Source organism: Danio aesculapii, chromosome 17, assembly GCF_903798145.1.
Source record: "Danio aesculapii chromosome 17, fDanAes4.1, whole genome shotgun sequence".
NCBI classification, from domain to species: Eukaryota; Metazoa; Chordata; class Actinopteri; order Cypriniformes; family Danionidae; genus Danio; species Danio aesculapii.
The window spans coordinates 34,999,979-35,019,405 of record NC_079451.1 but is presented as its reverse complement, the minus strand read 5'-3'; the positions used below and the strand labels follow the sequence as shown (position 1 = coordinate 35,019,405).

The window sequence follows — 19,427 nt, the reverse complement described above, 5'->3', positions numbered from 1 at the left end:
TATAAAACAAACCCTATTCTTTCATACATACATACATACATACATACATACATACATACATACATACATACATACATACAGTGCTCAGAATAATTGAGTACACCCCATTTTGAAAATGAATATTTTTATCCATTTCTCAGCGAATATAGGCAAAGTATTTTGGTGCATTTAAACAAATATTTATTAAACAGATATATTTATTAAAATATTATTTTAGAAATTGAAAGATAATACAATTAAACTCAAGCAAAGTATTGCAAAAAAAAAATTTAAACCTACAAAATGTAACTACATTTTTCACTTTTTTTGCTTCTCTTGATTTTTCCTCTTTTTTAAAATTTGTATTTAATATTTTTCTATAACATATAAATTTGGGTGTACTCGTTTTTGGACCGTTATCATAAGTTGTTTTGTTAGATTAGCTATAGGTTTGGCTTCAGTACTGACTTATCTAATGTTTACGCACAAATATAATATTGTATAGCTTCCTATTAAAAATATGAATTTAAACGATTTGTAAGGGGTGTACTTATATATGCTGAGCACTGTACATACATACATACATACATACATACATACATACATACATACATACATACATACATACATACATACATACATACAGTATGTATTATTAGCCACCCCCCTCCAACCCACCCGAAAGAGAACACATTTCTAAACATAATAGTTTTAATAACTCATTTCTAATAACTGATTTATTTTATCTTTGCCGTGATGACAGTAAATAACATTCTACTAGATATTTTTCAAGACACTTTTAAACAGCTTAAATTGATATTTAAAGGTTTAACTAGGTTAAATAGGTTAACTAGGCAGGATAGGGTAATTAGGCAAGTTATTGTATGACGGTGGTTTGTTCTGTAGACTATCAAAAAAATATATAGCTTAAAGGGGCTAATCATTTTGACCTTAAAATGATTTTAAAAAATGAAAACTGCTTTTATTCTAGCCGAAATAAAACAAATAAGTATTTTTCCAGAAGAAAATATATTATCAGACATACTGTGAAAATTTCCTTGCTCTGTTAAACATCATTTGGGAAATATTTAAAAAAGAAAGTAAATTCAAAGGGGGGCTAATAATTCTGACTTCAGCTGTACATACATACATACATACATACATACATACATGCATACATACATACATACATTATTGTCCTCCATTAACTTTTAAAAACCCTTGCGTAGAAAAGTTGCGTTACAGGAATATTTATAAAACAATCAAAAAAGGAAACGGATGCAGTCTTGATCATGTCTATCTTGTGATGTTGCTTCCTCGTGCTTTTGTAACCCAACCGTAAACGTGTTCGCAGATTATTATAGCTAATCAGATTTGATTTCAAGTTCAAGCATCAGTCGAGTATTTGAGCAATGCGGAGTCAGTCAGTTATTCAGACACAGGTGAAACACCCTGAGGTTATTAGAGTTCATTCCTCTCAGCAGCTGAAGCGCTCTCATCCGCCACGCCCTTTTCATACATAAGCCACTCCCAGGATCTCAACTCCACTCTCCAATTGGCTGGCGCGAGTAACGGGGCGTCGATTTCCGGTATGCGGAGGCTGGAATTTCAGGTTTCTCTCTTGTGGTGCTCAGGGTAGCGGGGACGCGCGTCGCCCTGAAAGCGGCTCATTTCCATCTTTCCGTCTTCATGCATTTGATTGTATGTGTGTTTAGTCTTGGATAAGTATGACTGAGAGCGCGGGGAATAAAACTGAGGATTGTCATGCAGCCAATGGTGTGAAACCAGGAAGAAATGGCATGGTGAAGAACCATCATCACCATCTTCAGTATCAAAAGCAAGAGAAGGTGAGGCCACATCATCCGCTGAGATTTTTGAGTAGTGCGCGTTTAATTCTCCTCACATGCATGTGCGTTTTGTTAGAAGGTAACAATGATAATAGTAATGACGATGAAGCATGGAAACAAACGGCAGCTGTTCTCAATACTGAATGCTGCTCCGTTAGTGCATGGCGTGCAGTTTCACTGTTTATGGCATGATCACATGTGGAAAAGTAAAGTTTGACAGACGGATGATATGCAGACTTTCTCCTCGTAATATCTTTTCATCAGCCCTATAAAATCAGACAAGATCTAGCTAATGATACTGCCACAAGTGGAAACTCAACTGCATGTGTTTGTTGAACCAGAAAGTTAATATGCAACCTCATGCTGCCTTTGCGTTAATGCAATTCAAATGCATTGAGAAGTCAAGATATTGGCAGCTTAACATCTTTTTTTTTGCACCCAGTAATTGGTGGACTTGTAAATATGAACAGGGTGCGAATTATCAGTGTTGGAAAGTACTGAAAAATCATACTCTAGTTAAAGTATCATTACTTTAATCAAATCAAATTTACACTACATCCAAATTGTAGTGCAAGTAGAGTAAAAGTACCTGTTGTAAATATTAGTAAAAGTATGAGTACAAAGTAGACCTTTCAAAAGTACTCAAGTATTGAGTATTACGCTGTGAAAAGCTGATATGTGTGTGTAAACGTAACATTCTGTAGTGCATTTAGCGCAAGATTTTGGACATCTTTTAATGCTTCCAAACGGTTTATAAAGCACTTGTGTCTTGAGGTTGTTCATAATGATGCAATTTTACATTCTATGTGCGATTTGATTGGAAAAGAATCACAGGACTGATTTTTCTAATCCCCATAGACAAGAAAAAATAAAGGACTGCAGGTTGAACGAAAGTAGTGGAGTAAAAGTATCAATACTGCACTAAAAATGTACTCAAGGGAAAGTAAAAGTACACTTTTTTTTTTTTTAACTACAACTCCTGAGAAAAACTACTCGATTACAATAATTTTTAAAGCATTTGTAATTTAAAACACTGCGAATTATACATTGATGATCAGGAAGGTCTATTTTTTTTCAGTAATGTTAGTTTGTGTAATATGCCTCAGTGAACCAAATTTATAAATTTAATCAAATGAATAATCTAACTTAAGTTTTCAGTGTTTTGAGGGATACTGAGTGTATTCTTACCTACAATAATTTCTGATTGGCTCTTTCATCAGTTATGTGGTTGTCAATGACATTTTTGATGTATAACAAAAAGATAAGTTTGCACCAATATATGGATGACCACAAAAGACTGCACTTTTATTTATTATTTTAGTTCCATGTGCGAGCAAGTATATAATGAAATATATACTATGCTGCTAGTTTTACATTACGTTTAGGCTACATGTTGAAATAACTTTTTACATTCAAGTTTTAAATGATTTTATTACTTAGATAGGTAAAATGTATTGTGGAATTGTTAATTCCTTTAGTTCAGGGATGTCAAACTCAATTCCTGGAGGGCCACAGCCCTGCACAGTTTATTTCCAGCCTTGCTTCATCACACTTACCTGTATAGGTTTCAAACATGACTGAATACTTAATTAGTTTGATCAGCTGTGTTTAATTAGGGTTGGAACTAAACTGTGCAGGGCTGCGCCCCTCCAGGAATTGAGTTTGACATCTCTGCTTTAGTCCTTTTAATAGTTAGTCCGTTAATCCTCAAACTGAAGCAAATAACGCCATTAGTTTTGACCAAACAAATCATTTTTAAATTAATTCACTGCAAAATTCTGGAGGGATTGATTTGTAATCTTTTCCTGTTACAGTTAAACCAAACTTTTGTTTTGGTCATCATGAAAAAGATGGAGTTTCTGTTTGTATGATGTGACAACAGTTTTTCCTCTTATAAGATGGTGAAATCTTGTGAAATGACTCTCAGAGTGAAGTGCATGTGTTCATGTCATCATATGAGACCACAAACACAGTCACACCTGCTTTAATATCTGTGTAAACAAAACATAATTCATTCACAGAGACATGCTAAACTTCTTATTTACATAGTCATTTTTGCTGTTTGATATTCTAATTTCAACATTGCAGTTTATATAGGTATAGGCTTTTGCTTGTGATAATGCTTTCCACTGTTCGGCATCTAAAAATTACAGGATTCAGTAATTTTGTCCTTCTATTTTTGGGAAATTACAAAAATAGTTGTATTAAAATAATATATTTGGGAACATCATTTTAATTTATACATTAATACTATTTTTAAAACCATTTATATATTTATACATCTATTTAAAAGTAATAAATCTGTATTCAATTCAAATGCACTGCAAAATCTAAGTCAAGATGTTGGGATCATACCAGTGTCTTGTGCAAGTTATTGAAGGCAACTCATGATTCACGTTAAAGCTTTAGGAATGTCTGTCATGTGCTTCCTGCACTAGAAGTGTTTGAGTGGGAGTTCAGCTTCATCTATTCCAAGATGTTCTCCAGTTTGTTATTGCTATTGTTCCTGTCTTTACACTACTAACCTGACTAGCAAGGCTCATAAACATTCAAAATTGTGCTTGTGTGTGTATTTTTTTGGAATTAGTTGTTCATATTGTTCAGCAAATATTAATAAAATGTTTCATTAAGGACATTAAAAAGGACATAATTATTCTATTTTTTAAGCTTATTTTGAGCCCTCTGTTCATCAACGAATCATATAAAAACATAACGAGCAACTAAAATGTTTTTAACATTGACAATAATGATAATAAATGTTTATTGATCAGCTACTGTCTTCAAAAGCAAATCACGCAGATCTTCTGTAAATCTCTTATCTTCAATAAGCTTTTTTCCTGGAAGACGCTTTCAGATGTGCAGTTGAATGCAAAGTTGTGCTGCAATCTTGGAGCTGATGGCGGCTCACGTGGATGTCACTGTTGCTAGACTCTGTGGTATTTGTTAGCGGGGCATGACTAGTCACATGTGCCTGCAAATCACTGGGTTTTGAATGAACGACTTGATCTGAAACTTGTGTGTCCTGTGGGTCACCATGAGTAACAGTTCTTGACAATGGGAGACTGAACTTAATCTGACTTATAAATGCACGCTATTGTTTAAACCAGAAGCTGTTTTGCAAATGTCTGCGTTGCATAGGTGCTTCTTGTAATCAGCAACCCACGGTGTGATGTACCATGACTTGAATTGTGTTGCTTTACAGGTTTATCATGCTGCATGCAATGGAGAACTCTACAGCAGGCCGTTCATCGAGTCCTTCGAGGAAACTCCCATGCTGGTTGCCGTGCTCACGTACATGGGCTATGGCATCCTTACGATCTTTGGATATCTACGGGATTTTATGAGGGAGTGGAAAATAGAAAAATGCCATATCGCCAGAGAAAGGGAGGAGCAGAAGGTAAACATTATGATGTGCCTGGTGGAAAAAGGAAATGTATACATAACTCGTATACATGACCGCTCATAATTTTGTGTGTGTGTTTTTTTTCAGGAGTTAATCATTTTGTTCAGTAAAGGTGCATTAAATTAATAGAAGGTGACTGTAAAGGCAATGTTATAAAATAAGCTTGTATTTTGAATCTTCAGTTCATTAAAGGATCAAATCACAAACAGATTGAGCAGCAAACATATTTTTTACACTGACAATAATAATACATGTTTCTTGAGCAACAGTTTTGGAATTATCACACTAAAATCTTAAGTAATAGCTGCTAAATATGTCTGCTTTGACCTCACTGGAATAATAATTTTTGCGCAATGTGAAGTTTATTTATAAACTAATTTCGTGAGGATCACGTGCTTATGATTATTCATAGCTGTTCCCGCGTCAGCTCATGATCGATTCTCCAATCAGATAATTCCTAACTCGCTATAAAGAGCTAGAATTTTTCTTATCTCAATATCTTCGTCTTGAAGACCCACCCCTACTCCCCCTCCTTTCCAGATGGGTGACACGGCGGCCCAGTGATTAGCACTGTTGCCTCACAGCAGGAATGCCTCTGGTAAAAGTCCCTACTAAACCAGATGACATTTCTGTGCTGAGTTTGCTCGTTCTCCCTGAGCTCGCGTTGGTTTCCCCCTGGTCCGGTTTCCTCCCACAGTCCAAAAACACGTAACCTAAGTAAATTGAACACAAAATTGATACCATAGCCAAGCTCTTAGCGAGTACACCTCTCCTCAGTCATCCATATTCATCATTTAGCTAGAAATACGCTAGGGAAAGTTCATCGAGATCTACCTGAGCTCAAACTCCCCTCTCGCACTGCAAACGGGAGGGAGTCCAGGGCTCGAGGATCTCATAAGCTCAGGACTATTTCCTGGGACAGCATGCCAAACAAGCTTTATTATCAATCTTCAGCTAAGTGTGAACTCTCTTGAAATAAAATATGTTGCTCAGGGTATGTTTTGTTGAATGTTTCAGTTGACAAATCCACAAGAGGGTGCTGTCTACATATTTACCAATGTTAAATACATTACTTAGGGTTAGTGTTGTCATGATATGGGAAGTTTGGTACTAATCAGTTCTGAAGTTTTAAAAACGTCCATTTTACCGCTAACATTTGAATGCTGTTGAGACCATACTTGCGCCTCATTCACGCTAGCAGCGACTTTGGGTGGCGACCTGCTGCAAATGCAGGTCTGTGTAGGTCTACAGCACGGAGAATACAACCGGCCTGTGAGCAAGCTGAGAGAGGATCACATGAGCTCTACTGGTCCTCTTATTGGCTGTCGCGCAGGAAAGTCGCTCTTCAATTTGCATAAAGTTGAAGGATTCTCAACTTTGTCACTCAACATGCCAATCTGGTTGCCAACAGTCGCTGTCGGTCACTTAAGCTTAATTTGGGAAATCCTAAAAGATTCCTGAAATCATAGGCCAAAATCAGTGATCTTTGATCAATGACATGTTCACTGACAGCCGATTAAAGCCCATTGCGATCAGATTTTTCCTCCAATGAAGTTCTGGCAGTGTCAGAAGATTTCAGACACATTCCTGCTGTGTGACAAGAGCTGCGATTAGCGCAAATTCAACAACCTATAGGAACTCCGAATTTGATGACTCAATCCATGTGACAATTCAAATGGGGAAATGTCAAAAGTTTTTTTTTTTTTTTTTTTCAAAAAAGTGTTTTCAAAAGCGAACGTAAGAGAAAAAAACGCAACTACATAGTTTTACCTTTATTTTACATTGCTTTTATCTCTTTTGTGGAACCTACTCTGCATCACAAGTACCGTTCATTTCAGTTAACTTTATTGGTACCCAATAGGGACATTTATTTATTAATTTTTTTTTGCAAAGTTTGGCATTTGATACAAACAATTAAATCACACATATACACATACAAAAGTACATTATAAAATATTACAGTTTATACAGACCGACAATAGATGATGGGACAAAGTTATTCCTGTAACCTTTTGTCCTACTAAAAAGCGTCTGAAACTTTTGACCCTAAGACAGTAGCTAAACTCAAACGGAGGATATAATGTAATGTGTGTATTTATATAGAGCATTTATTGTGTATGGCTAAACACCCAAAGCGCTTCACAATCATGAGGTGGGTCTCTCCACACCACCACTAGTGTGCAGCAGCCACAGGACAATGGCGCCAGTGCGCTCACCACAGCTATAGGTGGAGTGGAGAGACAGTGATAGAGCCAGTTCGGTGGATGGGAATGACTGGGAGGCCATAATCGTAAGGGCCTATTGAGGGTTACACCCCTACTCTTTACAAGGTTTTTAGTGATCACAGAGAGTCAGGACCTTGGTTTTACATCTCATCTGAAAGACGGCACTCACTGACAGTATAGTGTCCTCTTAACTTTACTGGGGCATTAGGACTCACACAGACCACAGGTTGAGGGCCCTTCCATCAGCAACCTAGTTTTCCCATGTGGTCTCCCATCCAGCTACTGACCAGGCTCAGCCCTGCTTAGCTTCAGTGAGTAACTGGTCTTGGGAGATGAGATGAGAGCTACAGCTGCTAATGTTCTGGGCAATCTGGAAAAGCTGCCTACTATACAGGGATTCAATAATCAACTTGCAAGACCACCTAATAAACTGGCTCAGTCTTTTCCTGTTATTAAGGGACAGACTTCCAAACCATGCCACCAGAGCGACAGATGGATTAGACTCAAAAGCACAATAGAAAATAGTAAGCATATTGGGGCCAATGTGTAAACGTTTTCTGAGACAAAACTCCATATAAAGTGAGCTACCGAGCAAACTGACACCAGAAAAGTTGTCTATATGGGGATGGATGAATGAGGCAAACTAAATAAATTACAAGTAAATTACATCGCTAAGTGGTTTTATGGTATAGGGCAGGGGTAGGGAACCTATGACTCGGGAGCTACATGTGGCTCTTTGACCAAAAATATGTGGCTCTCCAGCTGTCTCCCTTCAATTAAAAAAATTAAACTGTCACTAAAAATCAGTTTCCTATTGAAAATACAATTGAAATGACCTATTTATTGTCAATTTTTACAGCAAAATGAATAAGAATTAGAATGAAAGGACATTTGAGGCAAGTTGGAGCTAAACCCTGCAGGGACACCGGGCCTCCAGGACCGAGATTGGTGACCCCTGGTATAGGGTATATGTGGAAGGACTTTTAATTTGTCAGTAACCTGGGTTACGCGCTTTAAGTGAACTATATGCCATTACAAAATTGGTGCGTTTAAGGTCTGTTTTCTTTAAAAATCAGCGATCTGTGCTGAGAGATATCCAATATAAAGTGGGTTTCAGATTGTACAAGAAGCACTGCACTAAATTTCCCCCTGCCGTGTCTTTTAAAATATGAACATTTATTTCACCCTAGTATATTTAATGGCGCTTCTACGCTAGCATGCTAATCCTGACAGGCGTGTGCGAGTAAACGGCTTTTTGTTTCGTTTTACGCTTGAGCAAATAAATGAATGCCAAAGTCTGTTTAACTGATTTTATTTTAATTGCATTATAACATCGATGGTGTGAAAGGAACCGTATAAAATGGAAAAAAGTCACATTAGGGTTCAGCGGAAGTTTATCAGTATGGGAAGAAACACCAGCTCTGCATATACCCTATTGATTTGGTGTTTGGTGTCGATATGTACCTTTGAATATCATTAGTGTGAAAAGGAACAAATGTTTTTTGGCATCATATTGTCCTGTAAAGTTCATTTTTAACTAGAAACTGGAGTTAAATGATTGCATTTGTGGTTTCAGAAACATTTTGTTCAATGACTCTGTGATTTACTAATATTTAAAAAAATCTATTTGTATTTAATTCACAAAAGACAGGCTATCAAAAAACAAAACTTAGTCATTTTTTGAGTTTTGAATGCAACATTTTTTAACTTTTCTTAATAGTAATAGTAATTTCCTTCCTACTTTTCAGTGAATTTCTGAAAAATAAAGCTGTGTGCAAAGCATTACAGAAATGTATTGGTGTAAGTTTGGAAGGAAGAGCTTATTCTGACATAGGAAGGATATTGTGCAGTTTACCGTTACTGTAAAGTACTTTAGGGCACTGAAAGGTTGAGCTTTGTTTTGCTAGGCGCCTTTTATGGATGTTGTTCTTTCTAAAATACTGGATCCAAGACAACTCGGTCACCAAAATGTGAGGAGCTGTTTTCTGTTAGTGAAGTAAAAAAATCAGACATGAGAATGTTTTCCTGTTTCTTTTTGTTTCTGAAGGACTTTGTTCCACTTTATCAAGACTTTGAGAATTTCTACACCAGGAATTTATACATGAGGATTCGGGACAGCTGGAACAGGCCCATTTGCAGCGTTCCCGGGGCCAAGTTTGACCTTGTTGAGCGCAGTTCCAATGATTACAACTGGACCTTTGAGTAAGTGGGCTGTCTTAAATCTGAACAGAGGAAAAAAAAATAACATCTTGACTTTTTTTTTTTTAACCTTCCAAAATGAGAGCTAAATTAATCTAATGATTCTAATATCAAAGTCACTTTTGAGTGCATGTATAATAAACTTTCATAAGGAAGGCTGTTTTAAAGTATAACCTGAAATATGAGGTGACTGAGGTTGCATAAACCTAATAATCCAGTCTAGGGATTGATGAGGTCATCAAGGTGTAGTGTTCCCTCAAAAGAAATCTCACACAAGCTTATTGTGCTCTTTCAGGTACACTGGGCGAGTGGTGAAGGATGTGATCAACCTGGGATCGTATAATTACCTGGGCTTTGCAGAGAACACAGGCTCATGTGCTACAGCTGCTGGAGAGGTGACTGTGAAATTTGGGGTGGGCGTGGCCAGCACCAGACAGGAAATGGGTGAGTGCTCATTGGATAGTCTTGCTATTAAAGATGTTTTGCCGTAATTCACTTGTCATGATTGTAATGTTTAGATCCATGCATGATAGTAGAGCGTAAAGCCCCGGGCACACTGCACTTTTCTCCCCATTGACTTCCATTCATACGACAGACTGGAAACGCAAGTTTTGCTGTTCGCTGTGTTGGAAAGTTCAAGCTTGGTGAACTCTGACGGCCTTTTTTCACATTGCTGTGCTACAGAATTTTGCATGCTTATGCTGTAGTATGATCGCGGCATCAGACAGTGATTCATATTTTATAGAGCATTAAAAAATTGGTGTGTTGGATGTACAGCAAGTCTAGAAACTTTACTGTACACCATAATTTAGCAAAAATATTCACTGTAATGTGTGATATGAATTGTAACATAGTGGTCATAAACATTAAGTTATTGAGGTGAAGTTTTTTTCAATTAAAAGAGGCTTGGACCTGGAAACATTATTCCAAATGTGGCAAACTAGCATTCTGAGTGATTTTGACATATTCCGTGTTTATGTGCTCCATAAAGAAAGATATGAGGGTCAAGTTTTCTAAATAAAAAGTCACATAACTTAAATGAAAAATCACAAAATGTAAATATGTTCTCACACAATAACATACCTGTCAACATTGGGATGTAAAAATACGGGAAGCACCCCCCTCCCCATTTAAAAAAAAAAAAAAACCTACCCACAAAAACTCCCAAAATTACCCCAAACTCCTTAATCTGTTCATTCAGAGCAGTTTAATTGTATATAAGCCTAGTTGAAACAAACATGGAGAGAAAATTAACTTCATATGATAGAATTTATAGCAAACATTACAAAATATTGAAAATAAAATAAATGGTTTAGCCTATTAAAATAAATGACCTATCCAGAAATTTTATCAAGTTATAAAATCTTGTTCACTTTTTATTCACAGTATTTAAATTGATTAAAGTTACTATAGTTATTTAGAGAAGAGCAGCGACTCTTTCATTTTGATCCACTGTTTTGTTTGATAACAGAGGCGTCACTTCAAGAATGAAGATGTATGATAAAAGTATTCTATGACTTTCATAACTTTTTGTGCTCATTTAAGACAATTATTTGTGTTTAAAATAAAAACACCAGGATTGACATGTTTACGTATTATTAATTGTATTTGTCTGTTTAAAAACACACCCAAATACGTGTCCGCTTTCACTATTCTTTAAATGGCGTATACAGAAGCTGATCTGGAACAGTGTCTTTATACGGATGGCGTCTGTCAGTCAACACCATTACTGATTCTGAAGTTGCATAGGAAGGACAACAGTCAACGCATAAAATGGATTTTAAGTAAATGCAGCCGTTTTTATATTCATTTAAACGTGGTTTCAAGCCCAAATAATGCGAAAGCATAATTCTCTTGAACAGCTCTTGCAATTATATCACATTTGAGATCGGCTCTTTGATGTTGCTTTCAGTTTTCATAGACTAAAAATATGAGAGAAATACAAGAAAATACTTAAACGGGATGATAGTGGGATAGAATGGTAAAATACGAGTGAATCCTGGCAAAAACGGGAGGGTTGACAGGTATGCAATAGAAATGAGAATATCCAGCCAGATCTCAAGAGGAAACAAAACTATTTTATGTTTTGTCAATTTCATAGTTCAGTTGTACAGTTTATAATGGGAAAAACCCCACCTCTAAACAAAACTCTCGTTGGGAGATGTGCAAATTGTACTAAAATGTATTAATTGGATCGTACAAATTCATACGGATTAGCCACTGAATCTAAAATTTACGAATTGGTGTGAGAAATCAATGGAATATCTATATTCTGACAAAAAATGTAAGTTTAAAGTTTATTAGTGGTGCTTGTTTGCAATCCACAATTTGTGATGATAACTTAAATGATACTGTAGTTAAAATAAAATTAAACAATAGCAAATTAATTTAAGCATCTTCTGGAAAACTGCCCAGAACCCCCTAGCTAGACAACTCAGTCACCAAAAAGTAAGAAGCTGTTTTCTGTTAGTGAAGCTATAAAAAAAAAAAATCAGACATAAGAATGTCTTTTTGTTTCTAAAGGACTGAACTTTATCAAGACTTTGAGAATTTCTACACCAGAAATGCATACATCTGGAAAACTGCCCAGAACCCCCTAGCTGGAGGGATCATTTATACAGATTTAGTTTTTGCATTTAAATGTGAGACTACGTTTAATGGAATTGGGAATGAATGAAAGGTCTGGAGTTGAAATTTATAAAATGTGTAGTTTATCTAACTTATCTAATCTTACATCTTGCATTCCAAAACAGTTGAGTTGAATGCATCTGAGTGAATGGAAAGTTCTTGAAATGCCTATTTATAAGAAAGTCACCCGTGTGAATGTTTATGACTACAGCAGTAGATGAGTGAAATTTGTGTTTGTTTCTTTAGCTCAAGTCATGCAGTATATACATTTTTTTTTAACTGGATCAACTTTTGCACTGGATAATTATTTCTTAAAGGGATAGTTCACCCAAAAATGAAAATGTCTACATTTACTTAAGTTGTTCTAAACTTTTATGAATTTCTTTCTTCTGTTGAACACAAAACAAGAAATTCTGAAGAATTCTGAACAGAAAAGGAGCCACTGGCATCCGTCCATTGTAGCAAACAATAATTACTATGGAAGGCAACAGGTGCTTTTTTTTTTTTTCCCAAACATTCTTCAGTACTGTATATCGTCCTTTTGTGTTCAACAGAAAAAAGAAACTCAAACAGGTTTGGAACAAGTGGAGGAGGAGTACATGATGACAGAATTAAAATTTGTGGGTGAACTATTCCTTTAATGAAATTGCAATGAAACCCAAGTGATGGCATATCTTTTCTTCCATATTGTAAATTCAGGCGTGTACAATATTGTCAAATTATATAAAAATTTTGATCTAAAAATAATTAAATACTCTTTGGCATTCGATAATGTCAGATTGCTCATTATTAAATCCACAATTGGTCCTTTATGTAAAGCTACCCAATCGATCCAGCACACATCCGATCACCAACAATACATCTCAATAAAACTCTTGGCAAAACTATATTTATTAATAATATTATAGCAGTCTGTTGTCTATACATTTAGTTTTAAAAACTTTGTGTTGAAAAAAAAATGTATGTATACAACTAGGATCTGCTTGTTTTGACACATTATTTGAAAATCAGAAATAATGAAAGAAATAACAAGAAATAACTAATTACAATTAGTTTTTTGATGGGACAAGTGCTTTTTTTTCTGCTGACCCATTAAAAAACAATTCTTAGCATTTAGCCCTATATAGGTCTGAATTTTCATTCTTCATGGTTATAAAAAGTCTTAAATTTAACTTGGGGGAAACCTGCAGAAACCCTGAATGACTCTTTTTCATTTGATAATGTCAGATTGCTCATCATTAAAACCACAATTGCTCTGGAGTTCTAAAGGTTTGTCTGACTTTTCAGAAATGTTTACCTCTGAAATTGTGAAATCATTTGAACAAATTAGAACAGAGTTTGATATTCCCTCTAAAGACTTTTTAAAATATCTTCAAATTCGGCATTTTATAGAGTCTCTATTAAAGCGAAGCTAACTTTGTTTTAAATTATCGGAACTGGAAGAAATTATGCTGTCAGTAAGTTATTTTAAAGGGCTTGTTTCTAAATTCGATGCCTTATTAGTTTACTCTGATTCCCCAGTTTATGATTCCTTGAAACCACAATGGGAACGGGGCCTAGGAGTTCTGTTTAATTCTGAAGATTGCTCCAAGATCTGTGATGGTACTTTTCAAAAATTTACCGTAATTTCCGTACATGAACAATTTTTAGTTTTTCTACAGAATTTATTTTACCTCTTTTCGTCTGCATAAAATGTTCCCAGCCTGTTCTGACCTCTGTTTGAAGTGCAAAACTTGTAAGGGCACATTTTTTTTTCATGTATTTTGGTCTTTTGTTCACATCCAACCATTTTAGAGAGGGGTTCATTCTGCAATCCAGAAGATAATTGAAAAACGTTTTATTTTCTCCCCTTTTTTCCCCTTTTTGAATGACATTCCTGAAGATCTTTTTGACTCAGAGCTTAAACCTCTGTTTACAACTCTTACATTTCTGGCTAAGAAATGTATATTACTAAAATGGTCTACTTCTCAAATCCCAACTATTTCTATGTGGATTTCTCAGTGGTCAGTCCTTCTTCCTTTGGAAAATTAACTTATGACCACAAACAGGACAAATTCAGGAGACTTTGGGAACCTCTCCAATCTTTTCTACATAACCTCAGAAATTTTTATTTAAAGAAAGTTCTGGCTTCTTTTGTTTTATTTTGATTATTTAAAATGTATTTATTTTTATTATTATTTAACTTTTGTACATTTCATTTAATTCGCAGCACTTGGGGACGGTTTGTTTGTCTGATTGTTTGTTGTTTGTACTATTTGAAAATCCTTAATAAAAAAACACAATTGCAATACTATCATTAATATAAGACCTCTTCATTACATTTAAAACATACATTGATGAATAATTAACAATAAGATCACTAATAATAATCCTCTAAAAAGGAACGTGGATTATCATTTCATGCCAACTTTAAATATTTATTGCATGGGCTTATGTAGGAGCTTTCTAGATTATCTTTGCTTTCGAAATATACACAGGTGTTGTTTGGTTCTCCAGCTACTGTTTATAATGAGTGAGTGTTTGCATGCATTAGCTGATTTATATGTGTGATTTGCTTAGGCAACCTCGACAGACACGAGAAGTTGGAGAAACTGGTGGCGTCATTTCTGAGAGTGGAGTCTGCTATGGCATTCGGAATGGGATTTGCAACCAACTCCATGAACATTCCTGCATTAGCTGGCAAGGTATGATGTGCTACACTATTTAGAGTGCTTACTATCTCTTTCCCACTTTGCCAGCTCCTCTGTCTCTATCTTTTTTTTTACTGTGATGAACCACCCAAGGCAACTCCTACAAATGTTAGGAGTGTCCATACAGGCGGATCCCGCTTTAACCTGTCAGTGCTTGTTTAAATGATACATACGTTTTTTGTGTGTGTGTGTGAATATTTTCAGTTGTTGGTTTAAGCACGCTGGGTGTATTTTATCATCAGTGCAGGGGAGAAGCTCAGTGTAATAGTAAAGATAAACCAACCTAAACAGTTTGTGTCGCTCACACACAATGGAATGTACTCGATAAGGCACAAAATCACCTCAGGAAATGTGTGTTTAGCTGCAAGGGCAACCAGAGAGATTTCCCAACCTCACTTCCGGTTGCAGGCCAGAGGGCGAGTGATTTAGTGTTGAAATGCCTGCCTTTCCTGATTTACATAATCGAAACTGATTTTAAAGGATGTGTTTTGTATTATTGCAACAAAAAAAAGCAAGATAAAAGACAAAAGAAACTTCTAGTGACATTGAAAAAAAGTATCTATAAACATTTTGAAAGTGAATGGAAAAAGTTGTTAAAGACATCACATTTATATTAAATATATAGTAAATTCAAATAAAAAAACATGTTTTTAAATATACAGAGAGCATATTGAATGCAAGCAAAGTTGCTTGTTTAATGTTTCAAATCTTGAAATCAAATAATCTCAAAATGTCTTATCATCATTCAACACACACACACACACACACACACACGCACACACACACACACACATAGATTTCAGCGGTGGCAGTTTAGACAGACTCTCTCACTAGCCACTTTGGCTGGTTGATGAGTTTTTAAATTGTAGTTTTCTTAAAAGCAGGGTTCGATAGTAAAGATGGCCCAATATGCAAATGTCATCTTAGAATCGAGAATCAGCATGACTGTCAAAAAAGCGTTCGTGCGAGCAAAAGAACACAGGTGAATACCGAATGAATAGATTATCACTCGCGCGCATCACATCAGACTGTTTAAAAAGCATGCGTGCTCCCGTTTCCTGGCGGAAGTAACCTGCAAAAAGTAATGCTCATGCACCCACAGTCCTGCTGCTTCCAAAAGCTCTGGATGTTTTTAAAAACTGTCTTTTTCTAAGCAGCAGCGGTTGCCAGTTTAACCATTCTTTGAAAAGAACAAATTATGGGCCTAACGTGATCATCCTTCCATTATCACACACGGTATGTTCTTCACCTGCTTTCTTTTGCTTACGGTTATTTTTGTTAATATGATTTAATTATCATTTTTACAATAACATTGCTTTAATAGGAGATTAACTCCCCATTAATGTATAGTTAACTGGTGATCTGAGAGGCCTTTAGCCTGGACAGACTACTATTTTTAGATGCATGGCAATACATTTTTTTAAAATGTTTTTTTTTAGAAAGGTTTTGTTGAATAAAAAGAGCTGGTATACAGCTATTTTTTGCTTGACAATTTATATTTTGCTTGTATTATTTAAAATTTGTGGCTAAGAAATAATTATTTATTTATTTTTGGTGTGGTCTGAGATGAATTTGGTAAATCCTCTGTTGAGCCCTGAAAAGTAATCTGAAATTAAAGCTAATTGTAATGCCACACTATAAAACCATAACCCATTTACTCATGCGCATTAAGCAAGTTCAAACACAAACAAAAAGTGAAATGAATGAGGAGGCATGTGGACATAACACAAAGTCTAAGTCAAGTAATTTTAGCATGCCAAAGTTAACATATGCATATAAAATATGTTTTCCTAACAACAAAATTGTTTCAGGTGAAAATGGCGAGTGGCCAGTAACGTTGGAAATCAACTAGACACAGTGGTTGGTGATAAAAAAAAGTTAATGTCAAGCACTGCACACACAAATGATAATACTATATTTTATTATATTTTAAAGAGGTGGTCTACTACGATATCATACTTTAAGCTTTAGTTAATGTGTAGCTGTGTGAACATAAACAACATCTCTGAATGTAAGACGCTCAAAATTCAATGAAAAGGGAGATATTGGCTTTTACGGAGTTAGCTTAGCAAAGGAATTTTGGGGACTAAAAAAAAATACATTCGGGCTAGTGAGATCACAAATGCTTCAGGTTACACGCATGCACTCTGCGCAGTGAAGGGGTGTGGCCAGAGGCGCTTTAATGTTATAGCAGAGAAAGCTAAAATGCCAGCCAAATGCTGCTATTTCCACAGAGCTTCTTCTATTTCTGTATTTGGGCTTCCAAAGGACATGACACAAAGAGAGAAGGGCTTATAGTTTAATGTTGATGTTCCAGAGAATTATAAAAATATATAGCTAGCATTTGACAAAGGACAGCTTCCAGAATCGCTCCCAGTTCAGTGCTGGATTCGGCTAAAAACTCCCTTAAAGAAGGAAAAGTTCAACCATAATGGACGAAGCTGTGGTTTGTGAGTCACAACCTGTAAGTATTTTTATTTGTTAAAATTGATCAATTACATACATAGTGTCTAGCATTAATGGTATGTTGTAGGAAGGATGTAAACAAGGATGCAAACAATGGGAAATGCTGTTTGGCACCATTAACAATTTAACTACAAATTCATATTTATCCGTCAAACCCCTGTAAACACCCACCATCTTCAGCAGCTCTGCATTGTCTGTCCATGCGAGCGTTTCCATGCATTCCACATCTCAAATAACAAACTCGCAAAAAATATGAGAACGTTTCATTTCACTTAAACATGCTTACAAACTGAATGTATGTGAAAGACACTTGTCAGATTTTATTTTAGAGAGCAGGCATGAGGTTCAGCTGTGTCCTCTTCATTTTCTGTCTGATTGAGGCTCAAACTCATACGGCTAACAGCTACTCTCACTGACAGTATTTACATCGCAGAAACAAAGATCGTGCTTGTAGGGGCGTGACATGGAGCAGATCTGTGAATCATAGCACATTATGTTAGGTGACCAAACAGAGACATATGAGGGCAGGCCTTTCAGAGGAACTAGAAAATAGGAACGTTTTCATGTTAGCTGAGTGGCTGTATATAATCAAAGTAAGATATATGAAAAAATAATGTGATTTTCTACAAATGAAGTATGAGCACACATCGCTTTGCATCTTATAACACAACCAAGCCTTAAAAAATACACTGTGGACCACCCCTTTAAATGAAAGATTTTTAGATTGAAAACATTCAGCTGACAATTTGAATGGTAGTGGTAGAAATGTAGAAAGATTTAATGTCATAAGTAATTACTATTTTAGAGCTGCACTTTCTTTAAATTGAGATTTTTAATATTATCAAGTGATTAAAATATCTGACAAACCTTTTTTTGGTGTATACCCTGTTGTCACACCCAATGGCATCTGGTTATATCTGTAAATGATGGTGAAATGTCTTTTTTTTCTGATTTAATCAAACATGATCTATTCTAATGTATGGAGGAGGAAAAACAATTTAATGACATGTTCCACCTTAAATGCCTCAATGCTTGAAAATGTTAAGATTTAAAAAAAATAAAAAGTAATTCATCAACCTTGGATTAAAGATGCTGTATGTAAGTTTTTGACTCTTCTAAAGCATAAAAACACCATAATATGTTTGCAGAGAAGAAACATGCTAAGTGAACATTCTTGTTTATCTGAAAAACAATGCTGAAGTCAGATATTCTGCTTTGAAATGGTGTTTTCTGTGCTGGAACGCTGTCTTTGTCTTGGTTATTTTAATCTGCCCAATGCCAGTTTAGCCAATTATATTTCAGCACTCCGGGTTGCCTTGTTGGAAAACAGCATATTGCATTTATTCATTCACCAGCGCTCTGGAAGCATGCGTCTGTGACTGAAATGCGACCTCCGGTGGACAGTAGCAGACTCCTAAATGAGACTGATTCAGTGAGGCCATTAATTGGCACAATGATATAAATATTACGAGCGTAAACATTAACAGAGCAGGTTACATTGTAACCGTGTGTCCTAACAACACGCTACAAGACGAGAATTGCAGTGATGAGAAATTTGGCTGTTTGCATCAGACGAAACACGACAGAAATTTAAATACAGCCATTCAGAAGCACAGAATATGCACTCACTCATGAAATGGTGAGCGTTAAAATCTAATTAATACATTTTAAACCTCTTTAACATTATTAAATGTAGGCCTACATGCTGAATCACTGATGTGTGTTTAGTTCTTAAGTTCAATTTCAAACAGTTTATTTTATTTTCAAGATCTGAGGTGAACTATCTGCTGCTATTTTCAGTAGTATGGCAATAAATGTCATGTAAAATGCTATTCAAACTCGCATTGTTGGCATTTAACACTGAATAAAGCACATGAGGTGTACCTGAGGTGATCATTGTCATAGTCTTCTGTTGTTCACCTGTGAGAAATTGACACCATTTCTAATATATCAATTCAAGGTGTTTGTTAGAACAAAAATTTATTTTAAT

The 19,427-nt window shown here is 35.6% G+C and overlaps 1 protein-coding gene across 1 annotated transcript in view; it reads left to right on the top strand.

Annotated features, from left to right (window-relative positions):
* Positions 1–1,612: 1,612 nt before the first annotated feature.
* Positions 1,613–19,427, top strand: part of sptlc2a (serine palmitoyltransferase, long chain base subunit 2a) — a 52,881-nt gene continuing 35,066 nt past the window's right edge. The window contains exons 1-5 of the mRNA XM_056476800.1: positions 1,613–1,826; positions 5,029–5,223; positions 9,502–9,656; positions 9,949–10,097; positions 14,841–14,965. Coding sequence (XP_056332775.1) covers positions 1,707–1,826; positions 5,029–5,223; positions 9,502–9,656; positions 9,949–10,097; positions 14,841–14,965 — 744 coding nt within the window. The 5' untranslated portion in view covers positions 1,613–1,706. The remainder of the gene's footprint in view (positions 1,827–5,028; positions 5,224–9,501; positions 9,657–9,948; positions 10,098–14,840; positions 14,966–19,427) is intronic.